Source organism: Lissotriton helveticus, chromosome 4_1, assembly GCF_964261635.1.
Source record: "Lissotriton helveticus chromosome 4_1, aLisHel1.1, whole genome shotgun sequence".
NCBI classification, from domain to species: Eukaryota; Metazoa; Chordata; class Amphibia; order Caudata; family Salamandridae; genus Lissotriton; species Lissotriton helveticus.
The window spans coordinates 673806506-673827544 of NC_136063.1; the positions used below are offsets into that span (position 1 = coordinate 673806506).

A 21039-nucleotide genomic window follows, 5' to 3' on the forward strand; every position below is an offset into this window, starting at 1 on the left:
GATAAACATCTACACCTATCACGTGAACCAACTGGACAGTCAACAGTTATAGACCGTTTTGAATAAGAAACATTCCTGTGTGTGCATTCATGTAAACACTTCTGTAAAAAATTGCTGATAGGGAACGTTAGAAAAGAGACACATTTTGTGCACTTAGGTAAGCTTTAGATTCTTCATGGATCAAAGGGAATTGAAACTTGTAAAGATTACGTGATGCGATTACATGATTTTCTATTCAGCAGAACTATCTTAACTATTGCTATGCCTAATTGTTCAAGTAAGGTCCTGTGTTGTATATACATTTGGATAAAAGGATACAGACATGGGATTAACATATGGCTAAAATAGTTACAATGGCCTGAGTTGGTTTCTGTGAGTTGTTTGTGTGTGTCTGTTAATGTGTATGTATGTGTGTCTGCTTGTGTGCACGTATGCATGTGAATGTGTGTGTGTTGAGGGAGTTAGAGGAGGGTAGTCCACAGTGAAGTGTCAATGGTCTTATAGTATTGATGAGTGCAAACTACAGATTGGGACTTGTAGGGTGTTGAAAGCACTACACGGAATAAGCAATATTGGTTGAAACTCACAGTCTGCTTGGAATATCTTTGTATCACAGCATCTCCATTGTCAGCGCAGCTAAGAAGGTGTGACGAGTGTCTGTGGTGTACTGTATCACAAGGGCCCAGTCTGGAATAGCAGAGCTCAATCAATAACAGGCCACTATAATAATAATAATAATAATAATAATAATAATAATAATAATAATAATAATAATAATAATAATCCATATTTGTAAAGCATGAACATATCACCCCTTAAGGTTTCAAGGCGCTGGGGTCCGGGAGTGTATGTGAGCTATTTCCCCAGAGTCACATGATGCTGAGCTGAGCTGTCACCAGTGATCAAACTGTGTCCCCCTGCGCTTTGGAGTCAGCCGCTCTGGCAGCTGTGCCAGACCTCTCCCCACTATGTGTGATTGAAAAGAGCAACTGATCAGTAATTGACAATTTAAAAAAAAAGTGAGTTAGTGTGCACTTCCAAGCATTGGTTGGTGCTCATGGTTAGTCATCTCATTGCAAGAGCTTTCAAGCAACATTTCAAATTCTGCAGCCTTTCAGCTATGTAGAACCACATGCTTCATTCAGTCTAGTAGTACAAGAGCTGGGACTAGCCTACTTCAGCAGAGGGAAAGCCTGTCTCTGTGGTCTTTGGAACAGAATAGTGACCCAGTAAAAAGCAATGCCTATAGGTGCAGTATGCTGGATCACAAAGTGAGGAAACCTAAGCATATCACTCCCCTTCTACACTATCTCCATTGCCCACCCCACGCTCATCTTGAGGCGCATTACCTTTAATATCTTCAGCATTGTATAACAAGCATTTGCAATGCAATAGGTCTTGCATTTACGTAAGTTTGAGCAATTGCCATTTTTAATGCCAATGCATTTTATTTATGTTTTGGTTTTTAAAACATAAATAAAAGGCATTGTCATTTACAATGCCAATAGCTTAAACTCGTGTAAGTGCGAGACCTATTGCATTGCAAATGCTTGTTTTAAATGGTTTAGAGACCAAGAATCTAGGTATATGCTATGTACACTAATAATGAACTTGTGACATTCAGCAACACAACCTTGGAAATGAGTATTTCAAGCGCTAGCTTTTTTACTGGAGAACAAACCGACTAGTAAAAGACCGGGGCAAAGGTTGGCTCAAATATTAAGTGCAGTAGTGTCGCATTGGTGCCATGGAATGTGACTCCTAGCAGCAAGTGCAATGACTTGGTTGAGAAACCGTGTCAGAAACGAGAAACAGAATCTAGAACGGGTACGGCACGTCAGGCATATTGAGAGGCAAACACTTATTGGGAAGCCCATCTGAGGCTAACCGTTGGTAGTATCATAAGACCTTGGTGAACATCGCAGCTTGTTAAACTAAATCTTGAATGGCTTTTACTCAAGTTATTTAATTGGAGATTGGAAGTTAACTCTCAGTGACACTTATTGGAAGTGGACTTGGTGATAGCGCATTTGTGGTACCCACCTTAATATATCTTTATAGCAAGGCTGGAAATGGCATGGCAATGGCATATTGATGGTTTCCTGCATTAAAGGCCTTCTTACCACAATGGTTTTACTGATATTTATTGACATAATCTTTTTTTTTTTTTTTACTCACCCGTTTAATTTGCTTGTTTTTTTTTGCAGGACACAAACCCAATATTTCTGTTCAACAAGGAGATGATCCTGTGTGACCGTCCGCCAGCTATTCCAAAAACTACGTTTTCTGCAGAGAATGAAATGGAGTTGAAAGTTGAGGAATCTCTCATGATGCCTGCGGTTTTTCACACTGTTGCATCCAGAACACAGCTTGCAGTGGTAAGAAAATTAGTTTCTCAGTCCGACATAACAGTCTCGGCCACCAACCATCGTGATTAAAAGCAGGGCTGGCTTTAGCACAGTGCGACTGGTGCGGCCACACTGGGCGCTGACCTGTTGTGGTGGGCAATGTGATCTAAGTGGGGCGCTGTTTTTAGCAATATCTTATGATAGGAGAGATGAGGGACACTTTTGCAGGTGGTTTCGGAGAGAGTCAGAGGAGGCGGTCATGGGACGTTGGGGCGCCAAAAGTGATTGTCGCACCGGGCGCCATCAGCGCTAAAGCTGGCCCTGATTAAAAGTAACGTTGCCACAATTTATTTCTGCCACATTTGTTTTGGTTTGATTGGCTGCAGACGATTACTTCACAGAAACTCTTAACATAGCGTGGTTTATATTCAGATCTTGTTCGACATCATACAGGTAATAGAGCCCTCATTAAAGGGAGCTGTCATGCAGTTTTACCATGACTTGTTTTTGTGTTACTTAGTTTCAATACCTTTCATATTCACTTCCTGCGTTTTTTAAGAATTGTTTTAGTCTGATGTACCTAGAATTTTCCATTTCAAGTGGTACTGGATTTTTTTTCTTTGATTACAACCATTTGATTCTATTGTATTGTGACATGCATATAGTGATTACTACCTGTGTGGAGTGCTCAATTGCTTGCCTACCCGGGTAGCATATTATTACGTGCAGTGTGTGTAGTTGGAAGGGTTTTGTCTTTTTTTTTTATTGTATGTAGGTTGTGTTCCCATGTAGTGCATGATGAGTTAACATTGCAGTTAACATGTTGTGGGATGCAATGCCTAGCAGTGGGACTGGATGTAGAAGTACGAAAGATAGGCACACAGTTTGATTTTCAGTAGACTGTCTACCCTGATCAGCACTTCAAGTCACTTTATTACAGTGCTTGCCAAACGTTTTAGAACCTCGATCCAATTTTTAGAATGGCAAGCTTTCGTGACCCTCTTAGCTTTGATGAGCGTGAGGTGGGTGATTTTTTCTTTTTTAAAATAACTAAAGCATTGTGTGGTAACGCACTATCATTTACAGACAGCACATTTCCCATTGAAATGGTCACTACGTTTGCACAGACATGCACTTTTACTGATAAAACTATATGACACACAAATGATATTGTGTGGAAATCTGGTTTCGTTGAGCATCTCCAATTAAAGTATCTTGTTTTTTTCATCCTATTAAAATTTTTGTTTCCATCACACTTCAGAATTACAAACATTTGCCTCATTTTTGCTTTCCTAACTGCTAAATTTGCACATTTAATTTTCAGATACTTACATTTTATTGTGTTACAAAAAAATGACATCTATTCCTTTCACACTGCATGTACCCCAGCAAGATCATCACATAATTCTTTTTACTTTTCTTTCTCTGACTGAAAAGTGAGAGGAGTTTGTAAACACCAATACTTTTGTTAAAAAATCTAAGCCGCAATTTGTCAGAAAATATAGCCTGACATTTGACCCCCGTCTTTGAAGTGCAGCAAGTGTGACAAGATAAATACATAATTTAAAGGTATCTTTATTTATTGCTTGGACTTTCACAACCCACCAAAAATTGGCTCATGCCCCACCAGTGGATCGTGACCCAGAGTTTGGGAAATACTGCTTTATGGTATTTCTTAATCTCATAGTCCACTTAGCTGATTGCAGCACTGGAGTGTCCATTTTGAGATTTTTTTGTTTGAATTTTATGATCCAAAGTAGGCATAGGTTGAAGGGAGAGAATGTGTGGAGTTTGCTGGTATATACTTTACAATCATTCCACATATGGTTAACATTGTAAAGTGTCAAGAAATGGTCATAGTGTTGCTTTTTGGGGCCTGCTGTGGTGAACCAAATTAGAGTCCTCCGTGGTGCAGCTGTATATGGCAGATTTGTTAAAATATTATTCACCTGTTCAGATTATGATGAATGGTTTATTGCCGGTGATGGGCATGGCCTGTAGGGGTACTGCCTTATGTGAGTGTAGCTCAAATAGATATATACTTTTCAAAATAGGGGATACTGGGATATTAGCGAGCAGAATAATATATTTATTAAAAAATGGAATCCCTTTTTGCACCTTGTTAAGAAAATGATTAAATAACTTCTTAATTGATGACTCAAACTCATTTAAAGATTGTGAAGAATAATCTTCACCCTCACATACAATACCAGTACTCAAAGATCTCTTGTCCCGCTGCCCCTAAACAGTGAATAAACATGGAATTATTATTCTCTGTGGACATATTGGGCCGACAAACATCGAAATAGTTTATTAAAACTGTCTTCCATTTTTACCATGGAAGAATATGCTCATCAGGAAAAGATAAAATGAAAGGAGGAGGAGGAAAAATAATTTGCATAGTGAAAATAAAGAAACAAGAGAAGCAGAAAGGAAAGAAAATTGGAAAAGCAAAAAGGCAGAAAAATAGAAAACACTAACTCTGTACACCAGTACTCGAAAAAGTGCCAGAAATCCATCTGAATAAAGGAAATGTAAATGTGCAAATAGAAATATGAAATAAACCACTGGATATGGAAACAACGTCCTTCTTCCAGTGTAGTCTTTCTCCAGTTTTATCTAAAGTACAACGAAGGGCTAAATCCAAAGGCACAGGATAGGAAACCCACTGCATCAAAACTGAAAAAGTGGCAGATAGTGAACTGTGCCATAAAATTAAAGTCTGTGAAGGCTTCTGCTTGAAAGGAGGTATTGGCTCTCTTGCCAAGGGGGCTGTAGAGAAGGTGGCGGCATCAGGAGTAGGTTGTGGTTGCTATTCTGGCTACTTTCTGGTGCCGAAGAAGGACGGAGGCCTTCGTGCTATTTTAGACCTGCGCCTTCTCAATCTCTTCCTGAAAAAGGAGAAATTAAGATGCTAATGCTCACACAGGTCCTGACTTAATGGTATCGCTGGACTTATAGGACGCTTATTTTCACATTGCCGTCCTGCTTACCCACAGGCTTTGCCTGCTGTTCCATGTTTGCAAAGAGCACTTTCAGTACTCTGTGCTCCCATTTGGCCTTACCAGTGCTCCACAGGTGTTTACAAAGTGATTGCGGTGGTTACAGCTCATCTGTGGAGGACCGGGATTCCAGCCTTTTCCTACCTTGACGACTGGTTGTTGAGGACAGGCAGGACCCAGGCAGCCGTCTCCCAACTTTGGACTGCGGTGAACCTCCTGCACTCTCTGGGGTTCACCAATGTGAAAAAGTCACCAAGGATTTCGTCTCAGACACTTCCTTTCATCTTAGCTATTCTGGACACAGTGCAGTTTTGGGCCTATCCTCCAGAGCAGCGAGTCCAGGATACTCTGACTATGATACCGATGTTTCAGCCTCTATCCTGGATTTCAGTGAGACCTGACTCTGAGGCTGTTGGGCCTTATAGCCTCCTGCATCCTTCTCATGACGGGTGCTTGTTGGTATATGAGGGCTCCGCTGTGGCACCTAAAGTTCCAGTGGGTACAGTATGAGGGGAATCTCTCTGACAAGGTCCAGATCTCGAAAGGAGCTGCAAGGGATCTGCAGGGGAGGCTAAAGAATCACAATTGGGTCAATGACAGACCCCTCTCTATTACCCAACCCGAGCTGACTATAGTGACAGATGCATCACTTCTGGGTTGGGGCGGCCATCTGGGAGAGATGGAGATCAAAGGACTCTGGTCTCCGGCGGAATCCAGACTTCACATCAACATGATAGGGCTCCGAGTGATCTGGCTGCCATTGAAGGTTTTTCTTCCTTCAGTCAGTGGAAGGCTGGTACAGGAGTTCACAGACAACACCACCACCATGTGGTATTGCAACAAACCGGGATGGTGGGGTTGTGGACCCTTTGTAAAAAGTCTCTATGCCTTTGGACACGGCTGGAACTTCAGGGTACATCCCTGATGGTTCAACACCTGGCGGGCTCTTTAAACAACAGAGTGGACAAACTCTGCCATTGATGCTTAGCTAATCACAAATAGTGTCTCCATCCGAAGGTGGCACAAGGCCTCTTCCAAGAGTGTGGATAGCCTTGTTTGATATTTTCTGCTCCTTCAAGAATACAAAATGTCAACAGGATTGCAATTTAGAGTTTCCTAGGCGGCTTTCGTTTGGAGACACGTATTGTCTTGAATGGGGTCAGGCCTCCTGTATGCCTTTCCTCCAACACCACTCCTGCCCAGAGTTATCAACGATGTCAGGAACTGGGCCCAAGTTCTCCTTGTCGCTCTGGGTTGGGCACAAAGAGTCTGACATCCTGAGCTGTTGAGGATAAGCACAGGTCCTTCAATCCAGCTGCCTCTTTGGGAGTATATTCTGTTGGGGGAACAGGACAGGGTTTAGCACCCAAACCTGAAAACTCTTCGCCTTCATTTGTGGAAAATGAGCGGTGACAGTTGACAGCTTTCGACTTTCAGTCCGAAGTCTGTACCAACCCATCCTGCCGTGCTTCCTGAGCAGCGTCCCGCCGCACATTCTCAGCACCCAAATTAAAGACTCCTCTATCGAAATACTTGCGGATTGCTGGAAGCCCAATTTCGGACTTGTTAGACCCTACCTTGTTGAGATATGAGCCGCAACGTCCCCACCGATGAATACGGCATGATGGCACCCGGGGAGCTGTATGAACGTGCCCGGTCCTGGAAGAAGTGTACCGCATTGCCAACGACCTCCGTTTTTCCAGGAAACAGCGCCCCCACCATTCGGCCCTCATCCCTAACTGTGGATTCGCCGACTTATTCCCCCGGGAAGTTTTCCGTAGGTGAATTCTGCATCGACCCCAAAATGGCGGACTCACCCGATCGATCACAGCACCTCCAGTCCAACGGTACATCTGCTTCATCCTCAGAGAGGCTGCTCATTATGAGAAAATCCATCTGTCTTCCGCTGCTCAAGGTACCATTTGTTTGTTGTCTGTCGCAGTGTACTCGCCATTCACGGCGCTCACCCGAGATGCTGCCCGACCCTAAAATGGCGGATTCACCGAATTTATTGCAGCTGCCCCGGCCCAGTGATGCATCTGTTTCCTTCACAGAGTGGTGCCCCCAATGAGGAAATCCAACTTTATTCCTCTGCTCAATATACTATCTGTCTGCTTACTAGTGCCTATACCTGCCTGACGCTCATATGGGGGCAGCAATTTCCCCATCCGTACCTCGTCTACACTCACCCCGCTACAATTATTTGACCTGTCTGCAATATGGAGCACAAACTGACAGCTCCTTCAATAATGCCCCTTGATCTGCTGCAATTTTTTTTTCTTTAGTGCTCTCCTTGCTCTGCCTTTGTTGAGGCAGCTGAGAGATTGGTATTCAAGATTGCGCCTAACACTTGCTGAATCTACACCTGACCTACGGCAGTCTCTCATACAGCCTTTCATTTTCATGCGCTGTAACAGCAGGATCTAATGCGGCTAACCCTGTGTCCCACCATACACCTGTGCCCTTAATGCCTTGTAGCTGCACCTGAATCGTAGTCATTGGATACAGCTACGCACCTTCCATCCACACACAATGATTGGACTTCGCCAGTGACCTCTCCCTTCCCTCTCCGACCATGGGGGCGTGATGGAGGACAATGCTGACAGCAACACCTGCTGTGGAACTATGACGAGGACCCACGGTCTGAAACTAAAGCTATTTGTACTTACCGTGGAGCCCCAAATACCCTTGGCCGCTGCCCGGTGGAGCTGTCCTATGCAGCTACAGCGGAGTCTGGCCCTGGATCACCCCATCGGCCGTCACCTACCCAGCCGGGCAACAGACATTGTTCTTCACGGTTCTATATCTCTTGCTCTTCAACTACTTTGACTGCTTTGTTCCCCCTGGAGTTCTTTCCCCCTTCAGATCTACCTGATGCTGTCTGCATACCTCCCCCATTTTTACCTTTCCCCCACTATCTTCCATTCCCCTATGACGTATGTCTTGGATATGCTACACGCTAATTTCCTATATTAATATGTATGCTCACCTTTCTCTCCCAAGCATACACTGGTAACTGTAATCTGATGTAACTATGTTATGTTATTGTTATGTTATGTTATAACTAGATTTGTAGCGCGCACTGTTAGTCGAGACTGTCCTGGCTCGTGGGAGAAACAATGGCAGTTAGAGCTGAGGAGTTAAACTACTTGTTGAAACAGATGTATTTTTAAGAGTTTTTTAAAGATGGCCAACTGAGCAGTATGTCTTAATAGGTCTGGTAGGTCGTTCCATATGGTGGCAGCTCTAACAGCCAAATACTGACCACCTAGACGTGATTTCCTAAATCTGGGGACCACCAGGCGTCTAAGGGTCGCCGAGTGGAGTTGGCGCGTCGGTTGGTAGAACGTAAATCTGGCCCTCAGATAAGATGGACACGGGCCGTGTAGGGCTTTGTGAGTCAGGACCAACGCCTTCAACTATGTAACAATGTTCTATGCAATATCCTACCTGGAACTATGACGAGGACCCACGGTCTGAAACTAAGGCTATTTGTACTTACCGCGGAGCCCGAGTACCCTTGGCCACTGCCCGGTGGAGCTGTCCTATGCAGCTATAGCGGAGTCTGGCCCTGGGTCACCCCATTGGCCGTCACCTACCCAGCCGGGCAATGGACACTGTTCTTCACGGTTTCTTCATGGTTCTATATCTCTCGCTCTTCGACTACAGATCTACCTGACGCTGTCTGCTTACCTCCCCCATTTTTACCTTTCCCCCACTATCTTCCATTCCCCTATGATGTATGTCTTGGATATCCTACACGCTAATTTCCTATATTAATATGTATGCTCACGTTTCTCTCCCAAGCATACACTGGTAACTGTAACTGTAATCTGATGTAACTATGTAACAATATTCTATGCAATGTCCTACCTCATGTAAAGCGCTTTGATTCCTCCGGGTCTAGCCAGCGCTATATAAAACTTTTCAAATAAAATAAAATAAATAAATGTTATCTTGGCAACCAGGCGTCCCTCCACTAAAAAGGTATGTTCCTGCCATTGGAGTAAGTTGACATGGTGTACAGACAGGCAAGTTGATTCTCTTTCTGCACCCCTTTCCCAGATTATTTTGTTGAATCTGTCCTTAGCCCAAAAGGGCTCCTTTTTGGGCACTTTGAAAGGCTACCTTTCTGCCCTCTCTGCATTTCTGCATTTACCAGATTGGCCATCCCTCTTCAAGTCCCCTATTGTACATAGGTTTTTGAACGGTTTACAACTCCTATTCCCACCTGCATCCTTTATTACGCCACAGTGGGACCTTAATTTATTCCTTCTTCTGACTTCTTACACAGGTGTACTATCAGGCTCCTTACCATCAAAACGGCATTCCTAGTAGATTTCTATCTACTCTAAGATAAGGAATCTGCAGCTAGAAGTCTCTATCAAATAGGCAAGTTACTTACCTTCAGTAACGCCTTGTCTGGTAAATACTCTAGCTACTGATTCCTCATCCTCTCCGCTCTGCGAACAGATATCAGACTAAGGGACTGTTCCCCTTTTAAGGGTCCTAGTTTCAGTGTTTTAGTGTACTTTGTGGCTTTACACTTCTGGCTAGGAAGGTCACAATAAGATACTGATGTTTGCTTGCTAGGGTTGCGCCCATAGTGGCACTGCGCACATGGAGCCAAACGACCGCCACCGGCACGCAGGGGTATTGTTCATGAAAAACGTCTGTATCCAGTCTGATGCCTGGGGTTATTCTAAGGTAAGACATTTGAGGCTTGATAGAGTCTCTACCAGATAAGACTTTACCAGAGGTAAGTAACTTGTTAATTAATGCAAGATCCCTACGTAAGCAGGCCCTTGATATACAGAGCCTCCTAAAAAGAGGATAAGGGGGGACTGGTTTTCCTTACATAAACCTGGTTAAAGGAGAACTCTCGACCCGATCTAGTGTTGGAAATTGACCTGGGTTTTTCCATAATGCATTTGGATCCTCAAGGTTGATTGAGAGGAGGCATTGTTGTAGTTCATCGCTTTCATCTAACATGCTCCTTCACCAAGCTGGACGACACACATGGAATAGAGGGATTGTTTTATTTTTGCTAAGCTCACTCCTAAGTATTCATTTTCAGGGGAAGCTGCTTATCATCTGCCTGAATATTAGACTGAATATGCAGAGGCTTTATCCAATGTGCTAGCCCCCATTTGTATTACATTTTTAAATGTCAACATTTCTTGCAGAATTTACCGTCCATGCAGATGACACAAACTGCATAGCAACCTTTCAACTGAAAGTGGCTCTCAAAAGCCTCAACCTCTTTCAGCTTGTGGTAGATCCAAAACATTAAGCTGGACAAACCCTGGACTTAATTTTTTCGAACCTCATCAACCTAATGATCAGCACTTCTCTCGGTCCTATTTGTATAGCTCACCTACTAGTACCCTTTTCCTTTTCATATAAATTGGATTTATCCTATGAAAGAGTTAACACCAAACCTTCACTGGCATGAGGTACAGTCACGTAAGAGAATTTCATATGCGTACTTCCCTCTGCTGAATCAACATTTAAGGGAAATATGGAAACTAATATTAAGGCTAGCAGTGATTGGCTAACCCTGGCCATCCATTAAATTGCCCAGTTGAAAAATGGGCCCTCTAAAGAGAAATACACCTACTTTCCCAAGGTTTACTGCATAGCTTAGTGTTGAGAAAAGCCACTGGTAAACATTTAAAGAAACGTTTGGTGAAAACATTGTGATTCTCCAAAGCTACACAAGGAAAATCTAAATCATTATCTAAAGCTGATTTGGAAATCCCAAACTGAATGAATCTAAAATTTCCTTGGCAGCAAATATTTTAAGAAAAGTTTCAAAAATTTAGCAATCATATGTTGCTCATACAGCTTGTCCGATTCTGTTTCTACCTCAGCTGAACCATGCAATAATCTCTTCTACTTTTTCCACAATAATATATATTTTTTTATAACTGTTTTTGTTAGCTCGTAAACAATGAGCAGTACAGAATGGAGTTAATAATTTGACATTGTCACCCCCTTTGTTACACTTGGTTGGAGTTCAGTTATACATTGATGTGCCTTTCCAGTAAACATCCTGGGCTAGTTACTACATTTGGTATGGTCTCACTGAAGCCCTATAGGTCTGCCAATCCCCCTAAACCCTTTTCCATTTCTTCGGGCATCCCCTGCTTGCATAGACGGTGCGTTCTGCTTGCCAGCACCAATCAAGGTCGTTTTCCCATTCCCACAACAGTTGATAGAAGGTCCCTTCTAACCCGCACCCTCTATAGCAGTATGTGTTTTCACTACGTCCCATGCGGTGCAGCACTGATCTGGGGTAGGACACACTATGTAGAATTATTAGTTTTATTAATCGAAACCTTGCTCGTATTGCCACACACCTCGGGCCCTGAAGTGCCTCTGACCATTCTTCTTCTACAAAAGGGCCTACGTCCCTTTTCCATGTGCCTTTAAGTGTGTTCAGCATGTTGGGGGCATTATTGATTATTTTCCTATACCGCAAGGAGATGGTTTTCTCCTGCAGTTGTTCAGTCAGGATTCTGTCTTCCAGCAGGGAGGCCTCCACCAGAGTCTCTCCTTCTCTGATATATTTTCGGACTGCGCGTCCAAACTGGAGGTATCTTAGCCATTCTCCTTTATTCATATCATGTTCTGTAGGGTCGTGAAGGTGATGTATGCCGGTCCTCTCTATAGTTCTCCCAGGGTTTCCAGTCCCAGCAATTCTCATTTGGTGAAGCCCCCCAGGTCGCCTACTCCCTTCATGCGGTCCCTTTCCCAAAGGGGTTTCATCCCTGTTAGCTTGCCCTCCCAGCCCAAATATCTCATTGCGGCATGCCGTGTTTTAGTCACAGTGTATGTATGTGCTGGTAGGCGCGTCCCTGTCGGCTTGGTATATAACGATTCAAAAAGGGGGTGGTGATGGACAGAGTATCTGAATTAAGCAGAACACTCCTACCCAGTCAAAAGATCAGGGCTTGATCCATCCCCGTTTTTTAGCTCACTGCACCATCCCAGTTCAGAACCTGGCTACATGCAAATTAGTCTGACCCTGGCCCAGTGCGTCATGGGAACAGGGCAGACCAAACTACCAAGCCAATTCTTTACTGGAAAGGAAACAAGCTTCCGGGGACAGTTTCTGGCATTACAGCCGTCTTCGGCCCGGCTTGCTTGAATCCTGATGGTGCAGTGAGCAAGGGACTCACATCTGAGCATACCCTCCCACACTTATGGTGGCCAAAACGATTCAAAAAGGGGGTGGTGATGGACAGAGTATCTGAATTAAGCGGAACACTCCTACCCAGTCAAAAGATCAGGGCTTGATCCATCACCGTTTTTTAGCTCACTGCACCATCCCAGTTCAGAACCTGGCTACATGCAAATTAGTCTGACCCTGGCCCAGTGCATCATGGGAACAGGGCAGACCAAACTACCAAGCCAATTCTTTACTGGAAAGGAAACAAGCTTCCGGGGGCCGGTTTCTGGCATTACAGCCGTCTTCGGCCCGGCTTGCTTGAATCCTGATGGTGCAGTGAGCAAGGGACTCACATCTGAGCAGACCCTTCCACACTTGTGGTGGCCAAAACGATTCAAAAAGGGGTGGTGATGGACAGAGTATCTGAATTAAGCACAATGCTCCTACCCAGTCAAAAGATCAGGGCTTGATCCATCACCGTTTTTTTAGCTCACTGCACCATCCCAGTTCAGAGCCTGGCTACATGCAAATTAGTCTGACCCTGGCCCAGTGCATCATGGGAACAGGGCAGACCAAACTACCAAGCCAATTCTTTACTGGAAAGGAAACAAGCTTCCGGGGACCGGTTTCTGGCATTACAGCCGTCTTCGGCCCGGCTTGCTTGAATCCTGATGGTGCAGTGAGCAAGGGACTCACATCTGAGCATACCCTTCCACACTTGTGGTGGCCAAAACGATTCAAAAAGGGGGTGGTGATGGACAGAGTATCTGAATTAAGCAGAACACTCCTACCCAGTCAAAAGATCAGGGCTTGATCCATCACCGTTTTTTAGCTCACTGCACCATCCCAGTTCAGAACCTCGCTACATGCAAATTAGTCTGACCCTGGCCCAGTGCATCATGGGAACAGGGCAGACCAAACTACCAAGCCAATTCTTTACTAGAAAGGAAACTAGCTTCCGGGGACCGGTTTCTGGCATTACAGCCGTCTTCGGCCCGGCTGGCTTGAATCCTGATGGTGCAGTGAGCAAGGGATTCACATCTGAGCATACCCTTCCACACTTGTGGTGGCCAAAACGATTCAAAAAGGGGGTGGTGATGGACAGAGTATCTGAATTAAGCAGAACACTCCTACCCAGTCAAAAGATCAGGGCTTGATCCATCACCGTTTTTTAGCTCACTGCACCATCCCAGTTCAGAACCTGGCTACATGCAAATTAGTCTGACCCTGGCCCAGTGCATCATGGGAACAGGGCAGACCAAACTACCAAGCCAATTCTTTACTGGAAAGGAAACAAGCTTCCGGGGACTGGTTTCTGGCATTACAGCCGTCTTCGGCCCGGCTTGGGATGGTGCAGTGAGCTAAAAAACGGTGATGCCAGAAACCGGTCCCCGGAAGCTTGTTTCCTTTCCAGTAAAGAATTGGCTTGGTAGTTTGGTCTGCCCTGTTCCCATGATGCACCGGGCCAGGGTCAGACTAATTTGCATGTAGCCAGGTTCTGAGCTGGGATGGTGCAGTGGGCTAAAAAACGGTGATGGATCAAGCCCTGATCTTTTGACTGGGTAGGAGTGTTCTGCTTAATTCAGATACTCTGTCCATCACCACCCCCTTTATGAATCGTTTTGGCCACTATAGGAGTGGAAGGGTATGCTCAGACATGAATCCCTTGCTCACTGCACCATCAGGATTCAAGCAAGCCGGGCCGAAGACGGCTGTAATGCCAGAAACCGGTCCCCAGAAGCTTGTTTCCTTTCCAGTAAAGAATTGGCTTGGTAGTTTGGTCTGCCCTGTTCCCATGATGCACTGGGCCAGGGTCAGACTAATTTGCATGTAGCCAGGTTCTGAGCTGGGATGGTGCAGTGAGCTAAAAAACGGTGATGGATCAAGCACTGATCTTTTGACTGGGTAGGAGTGTTCTGCTTAATTCAGATACTCTGTCCATCACCACCCCCTTTATGAATCGTTTTGGCCACTATAGGAGTGGAAGGGTATGCTAAGACATGAGTCCCTTGCTCACTGTACCATCAGGATTCAAGCAAGCCGGGCCGAAGACGGCTGTAATGCCAGAAACCGGTCCCCGGAAGCTTGTTTCCTTTCCAGTAAAGAATTGGCTTGGTAGTTTGGTCTGCCCTGTTCCCATGATGCACTGGGCCAGGGTCAGACTAATTTGCATGTAGCCAGGTTCTGAGCTGGGATGGTGCAGTGAGCTAAAAACGGTGATGGATCAAGCCCTGATCTTTTGACTGGGTAGGAGTGTTGTGCTTAATTCAGATACTCTGTCCATCACCACCCCCTTTATGAATCGGCTTGGTATATAACAGCACCCGTGGTCCTTTCCTGCCCATAGCCAGTCTATCAACCCTGTATGCTTGGTACGACCTTTCCCCACACATCCACCCATTAACTGCAACCAATTAGGCTGCCCAGGAGTTGCCCCGGAGGTCTTGAACTGCTAATCCTCCATCATATATCCCTCTCTGAAGTTTGGAAAATGCTATCCGGGGTCAACCCACACCATAGAAGCGTTCTGAGTTCCGAGTCTACTCTTTTGAAGAAGGAGGGGAGCACCTCATAAGGTGTGTTTTGCAATGTATACAACAGTCTGGGAAGCACCATCAACTTGAACAGCGCCTCCCGGCCCATTATAGTCCAGGGTGGGTTTCGCCAGTGTTTGGTGCCTGTGACATCATTCCATCATTCCACAATAATATTGAGTATATTAATGCTGAATTTGACAGGCAGTGTGGCCTGATCACACAGAAAGGAATACACAGAGCCACTGTGCAGGTCCTTATTTACCAGCATTTAATATGATCTCTCTAGAAGAATCTGTCCTTGGAATATTCAATAGATCCGATTCTACGCTGAACCCTTGTCCTCCACAGATTCTAAAAACACAATTTCAGTGCTTAGTTTGTGCTGAACTGTTTTTCTAACTAGTCACTTAAGTCAGCAGTGGAATCAAGCCCAACTTTTACTATTATCAAAAGAAAACGAACTCACACCCCACTTTGTTAAGTAATTTAAGTAATTTCATACCTATCTGTACCCCTGGCTGCCACTAAGACATTAGAGAAACCGATTAACAAGCAGCTTTCGCAGTTTCTGTTAATAAGCCACTAACTCCATAGGACAGCAATCAGGTTTTCGACCAAGAATCTGCACAGAATCTGCCCTTATTGAAGTGGCTAAATTAATCAGAATCCGTCTTTTCTAGGACCATTCCGTGGTGGGTATCCTATTGGACTTCTCTGCATCCTTTGCCACTGTGCCTCATTCCATCTTTCTGGAACGGCTAGGAAATACAGGGATTCAAGGTCCAGCACAACAATGAGCTCCAGTCGTTTCCTGCCTTTTCTATCGAACCCTGGCTGTCATTTCTACTGTGAAACCTCAGATATAGTGTCTGCCAGGGGTCTCCCTTGAGTTCTAGACTGTTTAATATCTATATGCAGCCCTCTTCCTTGATTGTAGTGGCCTGGGGTCTCAAGGAAATATGATATACTCACGATACTCAATTAAAGATCTCCTTTGATGAGATGAAGGGAAGGATTCAAGAGGCTTTCAAAGGTTGTCTCGTAGGAGTTGAAGACTGAATGAAAATGAGTTGTTTAAAACTCAGCTTCGATTAAGCTGAGATTCTGTTCTTTGGGGGCAAAACTTCCCCTTGTTTACACAGCTAGTGGCCGCCCTCAGCCTTACATTGATTGGGGTTCAAATTCATAAGGATCTTTCCTTTCTACCTCAAATTCAAAGAATCACATCTGCCTGCGTTGTTCTTTTGAGATCTCTCAACAAAGAGCTAAATTTCGTTTTTGATCACACCAGGAAAACTATTGTTTCATCTTTGGTGATTAATTCTCAGCATCTCCCACCATAAATCCATCTCTCCTTAGCCAGAGAAAACTCCATTGGCTGCCAGTGAAAAACTGCATCCACTTCAATGCTCTGGTCTTATCACATAGAGCCTTTTATCATAAGAACCTCTTTTAACTCCGAGGTAGGGTTACTGGATATCAGCCTAGCAGAGCACTTTGATCGGTCATTCTGTGTCTTCTGTAAGTCTCTGAGGTCCAGAAGTGGTGGATGCTCCTATTTCCTCGTAGTGGCAAGGCTCTGGAATAGACTCCCCATTTCACTAAGTAAAATGTCAATCGGAATATAATTTAAACAGATGTTGAAAATCTTGCTTTTCCATGGATAAGCAAGTGTGCAGAATGGTATATTCTGTCAGTAGTACGGGGACTCCTCTTTGAGGAAGCTGTAGCACTTATTAAATAATATTTAATTAATTCATTAAGTCTGCTGGGTCTCGTGCTGTCTGCTTGGGATTTGGTCACTTCCTTCTGCAAGGTGCAGACCAGCTTCAGTGCCAGCTATGCCTGCATGTAATTATGTCATCTCCAGGTCAATAAGAAGATGACTGTCGGCTCACTAGACCTGGGCTCAATCTGGAGGAACAATGGCAGATATGCTTGAATTCCATTCCTGGTCTGTCTTTCTTCCTGCATTTATGTGTAAGCATCATTTGGTTTATGACGACTGAGATGAGCCAAATACTAGCTAATGAAGTTCCTTTGGTGCAGTGGGTGTACTGCCAGATCTAAGTAGAGGGCCTGGTATTTTTCAAATGTCCCAAAGCTCCTCCTTCCTGTTTGAGCCATTGTAGGATTTCCTAACAGAGAGCTTCAGCTTGTTGTCGATGACCCATTGTTTCCAAAATAAAAATATATACATATAGTGGACTTTTGGTCAGCCCCTTGTTCTTGATTGAGTGACCTTTGTTGTCTGGCAGTAGGAGTCAGCTGAATTCAAGCTTATGTGCCTACCAGAACCGAAGTCTGTTAATGTTTTTTTGTTATTTTTATTTCATTGGTCTGAGTCCAGACACAGAGGAAGTCTGAAGGAGTTTCAAGATGAAGAGCCATGTGCATGTAATAATCTATGTCCAAAGCTCTTGTAGGACATTGGGATGTCTGTTTTAGGGACATGACCACTGGTGTCGTGTCAACTGGTTAAGTAGCAAGATTTGGTGGGTAATCAGCCCAATAGTGCCTTCTGAAACTGGCACAGTTTTTTTTATTTTCACCCATTGCATGATCAAAATCCAGTTAATTGGCATCCATGTGTGCATAATGTGCAATGCATGTTTTACAAAAATGAGAAGTAGGGGCTGAATATGTTGGAGCATAACTGTCCTATTTTCTGAAAGACACCCATGGATATACAGTTGCATTAGTTTATTGGGATCAGAGTAATCTGTTTAGGTTAGAGTCGCAGAGAGGTGAAGTGGACGTAACTTAGAAAGCCACTGTTGCAGGTAAATAACTTTTTCTCTGACCGTTATGCCCACCGTTTCAAGGCATTACCAGCCTGTAGTAAGTACCAGATATCCCATGGCTGTCCACCTATTTCAGGACTAAAGCACATCCTTACCTTACTCCTGAACCCATTGGTTATTGATATAGAATTTGGGGGAGGGGTGTAGTAGCAGAAGATGCAAGTGGAGAGGAACGATTAGCACTATTAGTTTCCATGGGCCTAAAAATAGCAAATGATATTTATATAGTTTAAAGTTAGCACCAGAGACTTGAATCACAATGTTGCAGTTAAATGGGGATGAAAAGCTCATCTTTGAAAGAAGATGAAGAGAAGATGGAGAGTTTCTTTTCATGAGGGATTATTGTGATTTCTTGTGACTCATGGAAGGGGAAGTCCATGAACTAGACATGGGTGTTCCTGAAGAAGAGCAAGAAATCATTTTTGGCTCCCGCTAACTAATGTAATGGTCAGCGTTGAGTTTTGGTATGTAGTGTCTGAGTTGCTTTTGCTTCTGTTTTCTAGGATAGTGTATGATGTAAGCTTCAAAATTAATAAGGAAAGCCTCAATGGCTGTAAAATGTCTATTGTGGCCTCCATACTAGTACGACCACAGATGCATGGTTTTCTTCTTTATGCAAGGTCAATGCTAAGTTGGTATGCCTAGGAATATGCAGTCTTAACCATCGAAGGAAAGGAATTCAAATGCTTTTATTAAAATTAGGATCCTGCCTACAATTATAGACTTGACTAATGAAAAACACTTTTCAACTATGGGAGTTTTTGCCTTGAAGGCACACCTCAAATGCAACAAATATATGGTAAGGTGAATTAAATCGCCCAATATTACCCAACGTTTGCTTGATGTAATTGCTTCTCTTCAAATGTAACGTTTCACTTGATTTGCACTGCATCTATTTAGTTGTTGTATGCTTCTAAATGATATCTGCCTTTCTTAATTTTACCCTAGCAAGTCTGTCTATTTGTGCTTTGCCTCCTTTTGGTCTTACTTCTTAACATATGTTGGCAAACAACCCCGTTTGTTGTTAGCAGTGCTTGCTTTTGGCTTTGCCAGTTCTCGTTTTTAGTCTGTGTAGTTATACCACTGAAAAATTATATTTTATTTCTATAGCTTCCATTTTTTAGATGCTCTTGTCAGTGCTCGCCCCATTCTCTGTTTTTCCACCCTCTGACTGCTAAAAAACTTTGTTTTCATCTAGGAATGGTAAACATTAGTAGAGTATGGCGAATACAGTTCTAAGATGGCCACCGTGTTTATAATTTGTCAGCAAACTGCACAGGGGAGCACGTATAGACAACACAGTCTGAAAAATATATGTTAAAGAAATGAATGCAAATCTTTTATTGTAGCATCTGTTTTCAGATGTTTTTGTGAATGCTTGCTACCCAGTGCTACAGGGCCACTCGTAGACTGTGAAATAGTCAGTGTTGTATTCCTTTGGATGCGAAATGGCACATGTATTTTAGCCAATAGACACCAAAGTACTCCTATAGACTGATCCAAGAAGATGCATGAAGTTATTGGCAACGTGGCAAGCCAAAAGCTGAAGGTTCCAAGAGTAAGAAACCCGTATCTGATGAGGCAATTCCTGAACTCCTTAAAATGCAGTTCATATCTGTGGTGGAAGCCTAGAATCGAGAGATTTTCTCACTCATTGTCCTCAACTTGGGGCGTTTTTTCACCAAAAGATCTTTATCACTATACTTATAATAATGGGATAGGTTGCCCGCTTTGATCTCTTAGCTAGCACAATCTAACTAGTGGATTTCAGTGATACCCTTAAAAGCTATCGTATCGTGTATCAAGAGGGAGAGAGAGGACCAGAAAGCTAGTCCGTATCCCCAGGTTTATATGAAGTTAATCAAAAGGAGACTAGCTCGAGTAAAAAGGGTTAACAAAAATTATTAATTTTTAATTCAAGGACTCAAGTATGTTTCGTCAGGGGGTAGTGGCACCTGGTGGGTGTGCTCATGAAGCCCTCACCCACCAACCTAGTTGGTGGCATGCTTCATCATCGGGCCCACCCAGTGACACCTAACGTGTCCCGGGTCTGCTTCAACGCCTGATTACAGCGGAGCAGGTATATCGCTGAGTGTGCGGTGAAGAGTGTTATGGGATGTGGATTAAAACGGCTTGGCGGGGGTCCCAGTACCCGAAGGTGAATTAGACTTTGATACCTGGGCCACCGTCAGCGGTTAAAAATAAGGCTGTTGGATGTTAGAGGCGAGTTACGACATCCCACATCCTGAGACGGGTCAACATGTTTCAGCCAGTGCCTTATGAATATGCTGGCTTTCTTCAGGACGAATTAAAATATGTGTGTGTAATTAAAACTAGTGGGTGTGTAATTCAGACTATGTGTATACACGCCCTAAAGTGTTTTTCTATGTGTGAGAGGGGGATTCCCTTCTCAAAACACCTGTACATATAACATGTAAGGACAAAGACAAAACATACAAGGGGAAAAGAGAGTCACTTGAATGTATTGCATTATATACATCTGGCTGCCGACTTTATAGCGATGTGGGTGCAGGCTATAAGCGGCTACAGTGTAATGGTATTGGTGGTACCATTATGGTGAGGTTCGCACTGGAAGTTCGGTGGTGGAGTGGCTAAAACACGGTATTCACAACATTAGTGCATGAGTGGTAAAAGAAAAGAAAGGAAAGAAAACGCAAGAACTCTTTCTTACGCTAGTTTGAGTAGAATGCTACTTCAAGGCTGTGAAGTGGCAAGGGTTGGCCCTGTGGGGGAGAAAAAAGGTTTTGGCTACTTAGAATGAGGAGACCTGTGGGAGAGAAAAGCGCTTACCCGTGATGAAGGTGGTGGTTCGTCATACTCACAGAATTACTGGGCAGAGCCTGCTTTGGACCTGAAGTGCCTCCTTCGCAGTACCGGTAAGTAATGGCCATTGCTGCTGGGGTTTTATACTGTGGTTGATTGAATAATTGTTCGCATCTGCATTGTAGGGGAAAGGGTAGAGAGACTCGATCTGCCGAGTCATTGCGCTTGCGAGGGCGCCCAGGTGCGTAAGGAGAAGTGGCGAGCGTTCGCGCATGCGTGGTACTAGACGCTCGTAAAGCGCATGTGTGGACGGTAGTGTTATGTCCGCACATGCGCGTTGGGGGAGTGCGCGCGGGTTGTATAGTCGCGCATGTGCTGGCGGATGATTAG

At 44.1% G+C, this 21039-nt stretch overlaps 1 protein-coding gene across 6 annotated transcripts in view; it reads left to right on the forward strand.

Moving 5' to 3' along the window:
- Positions 1-21039, forward strand: part of RB1CC1 (RB1 inducible coiled-coil 1) — a 647143-nt gene that overhangs the window by 202566 nt on the left and 423538 nt on the right. For all 6 annotated transcript variants that reach the window (XM_078687307.1, XM_078687311.1, XM_078687309.1 and 3 more), the window contains one exon: positions 2208-2378. In XM_078687307.1, the coding sequence (XP_078543433.1) occupies positions 2208-2378 (171 nt within the window). The remainder of the gene's footprint in view (positions 1-2207; positions 2379-21039) is intronic.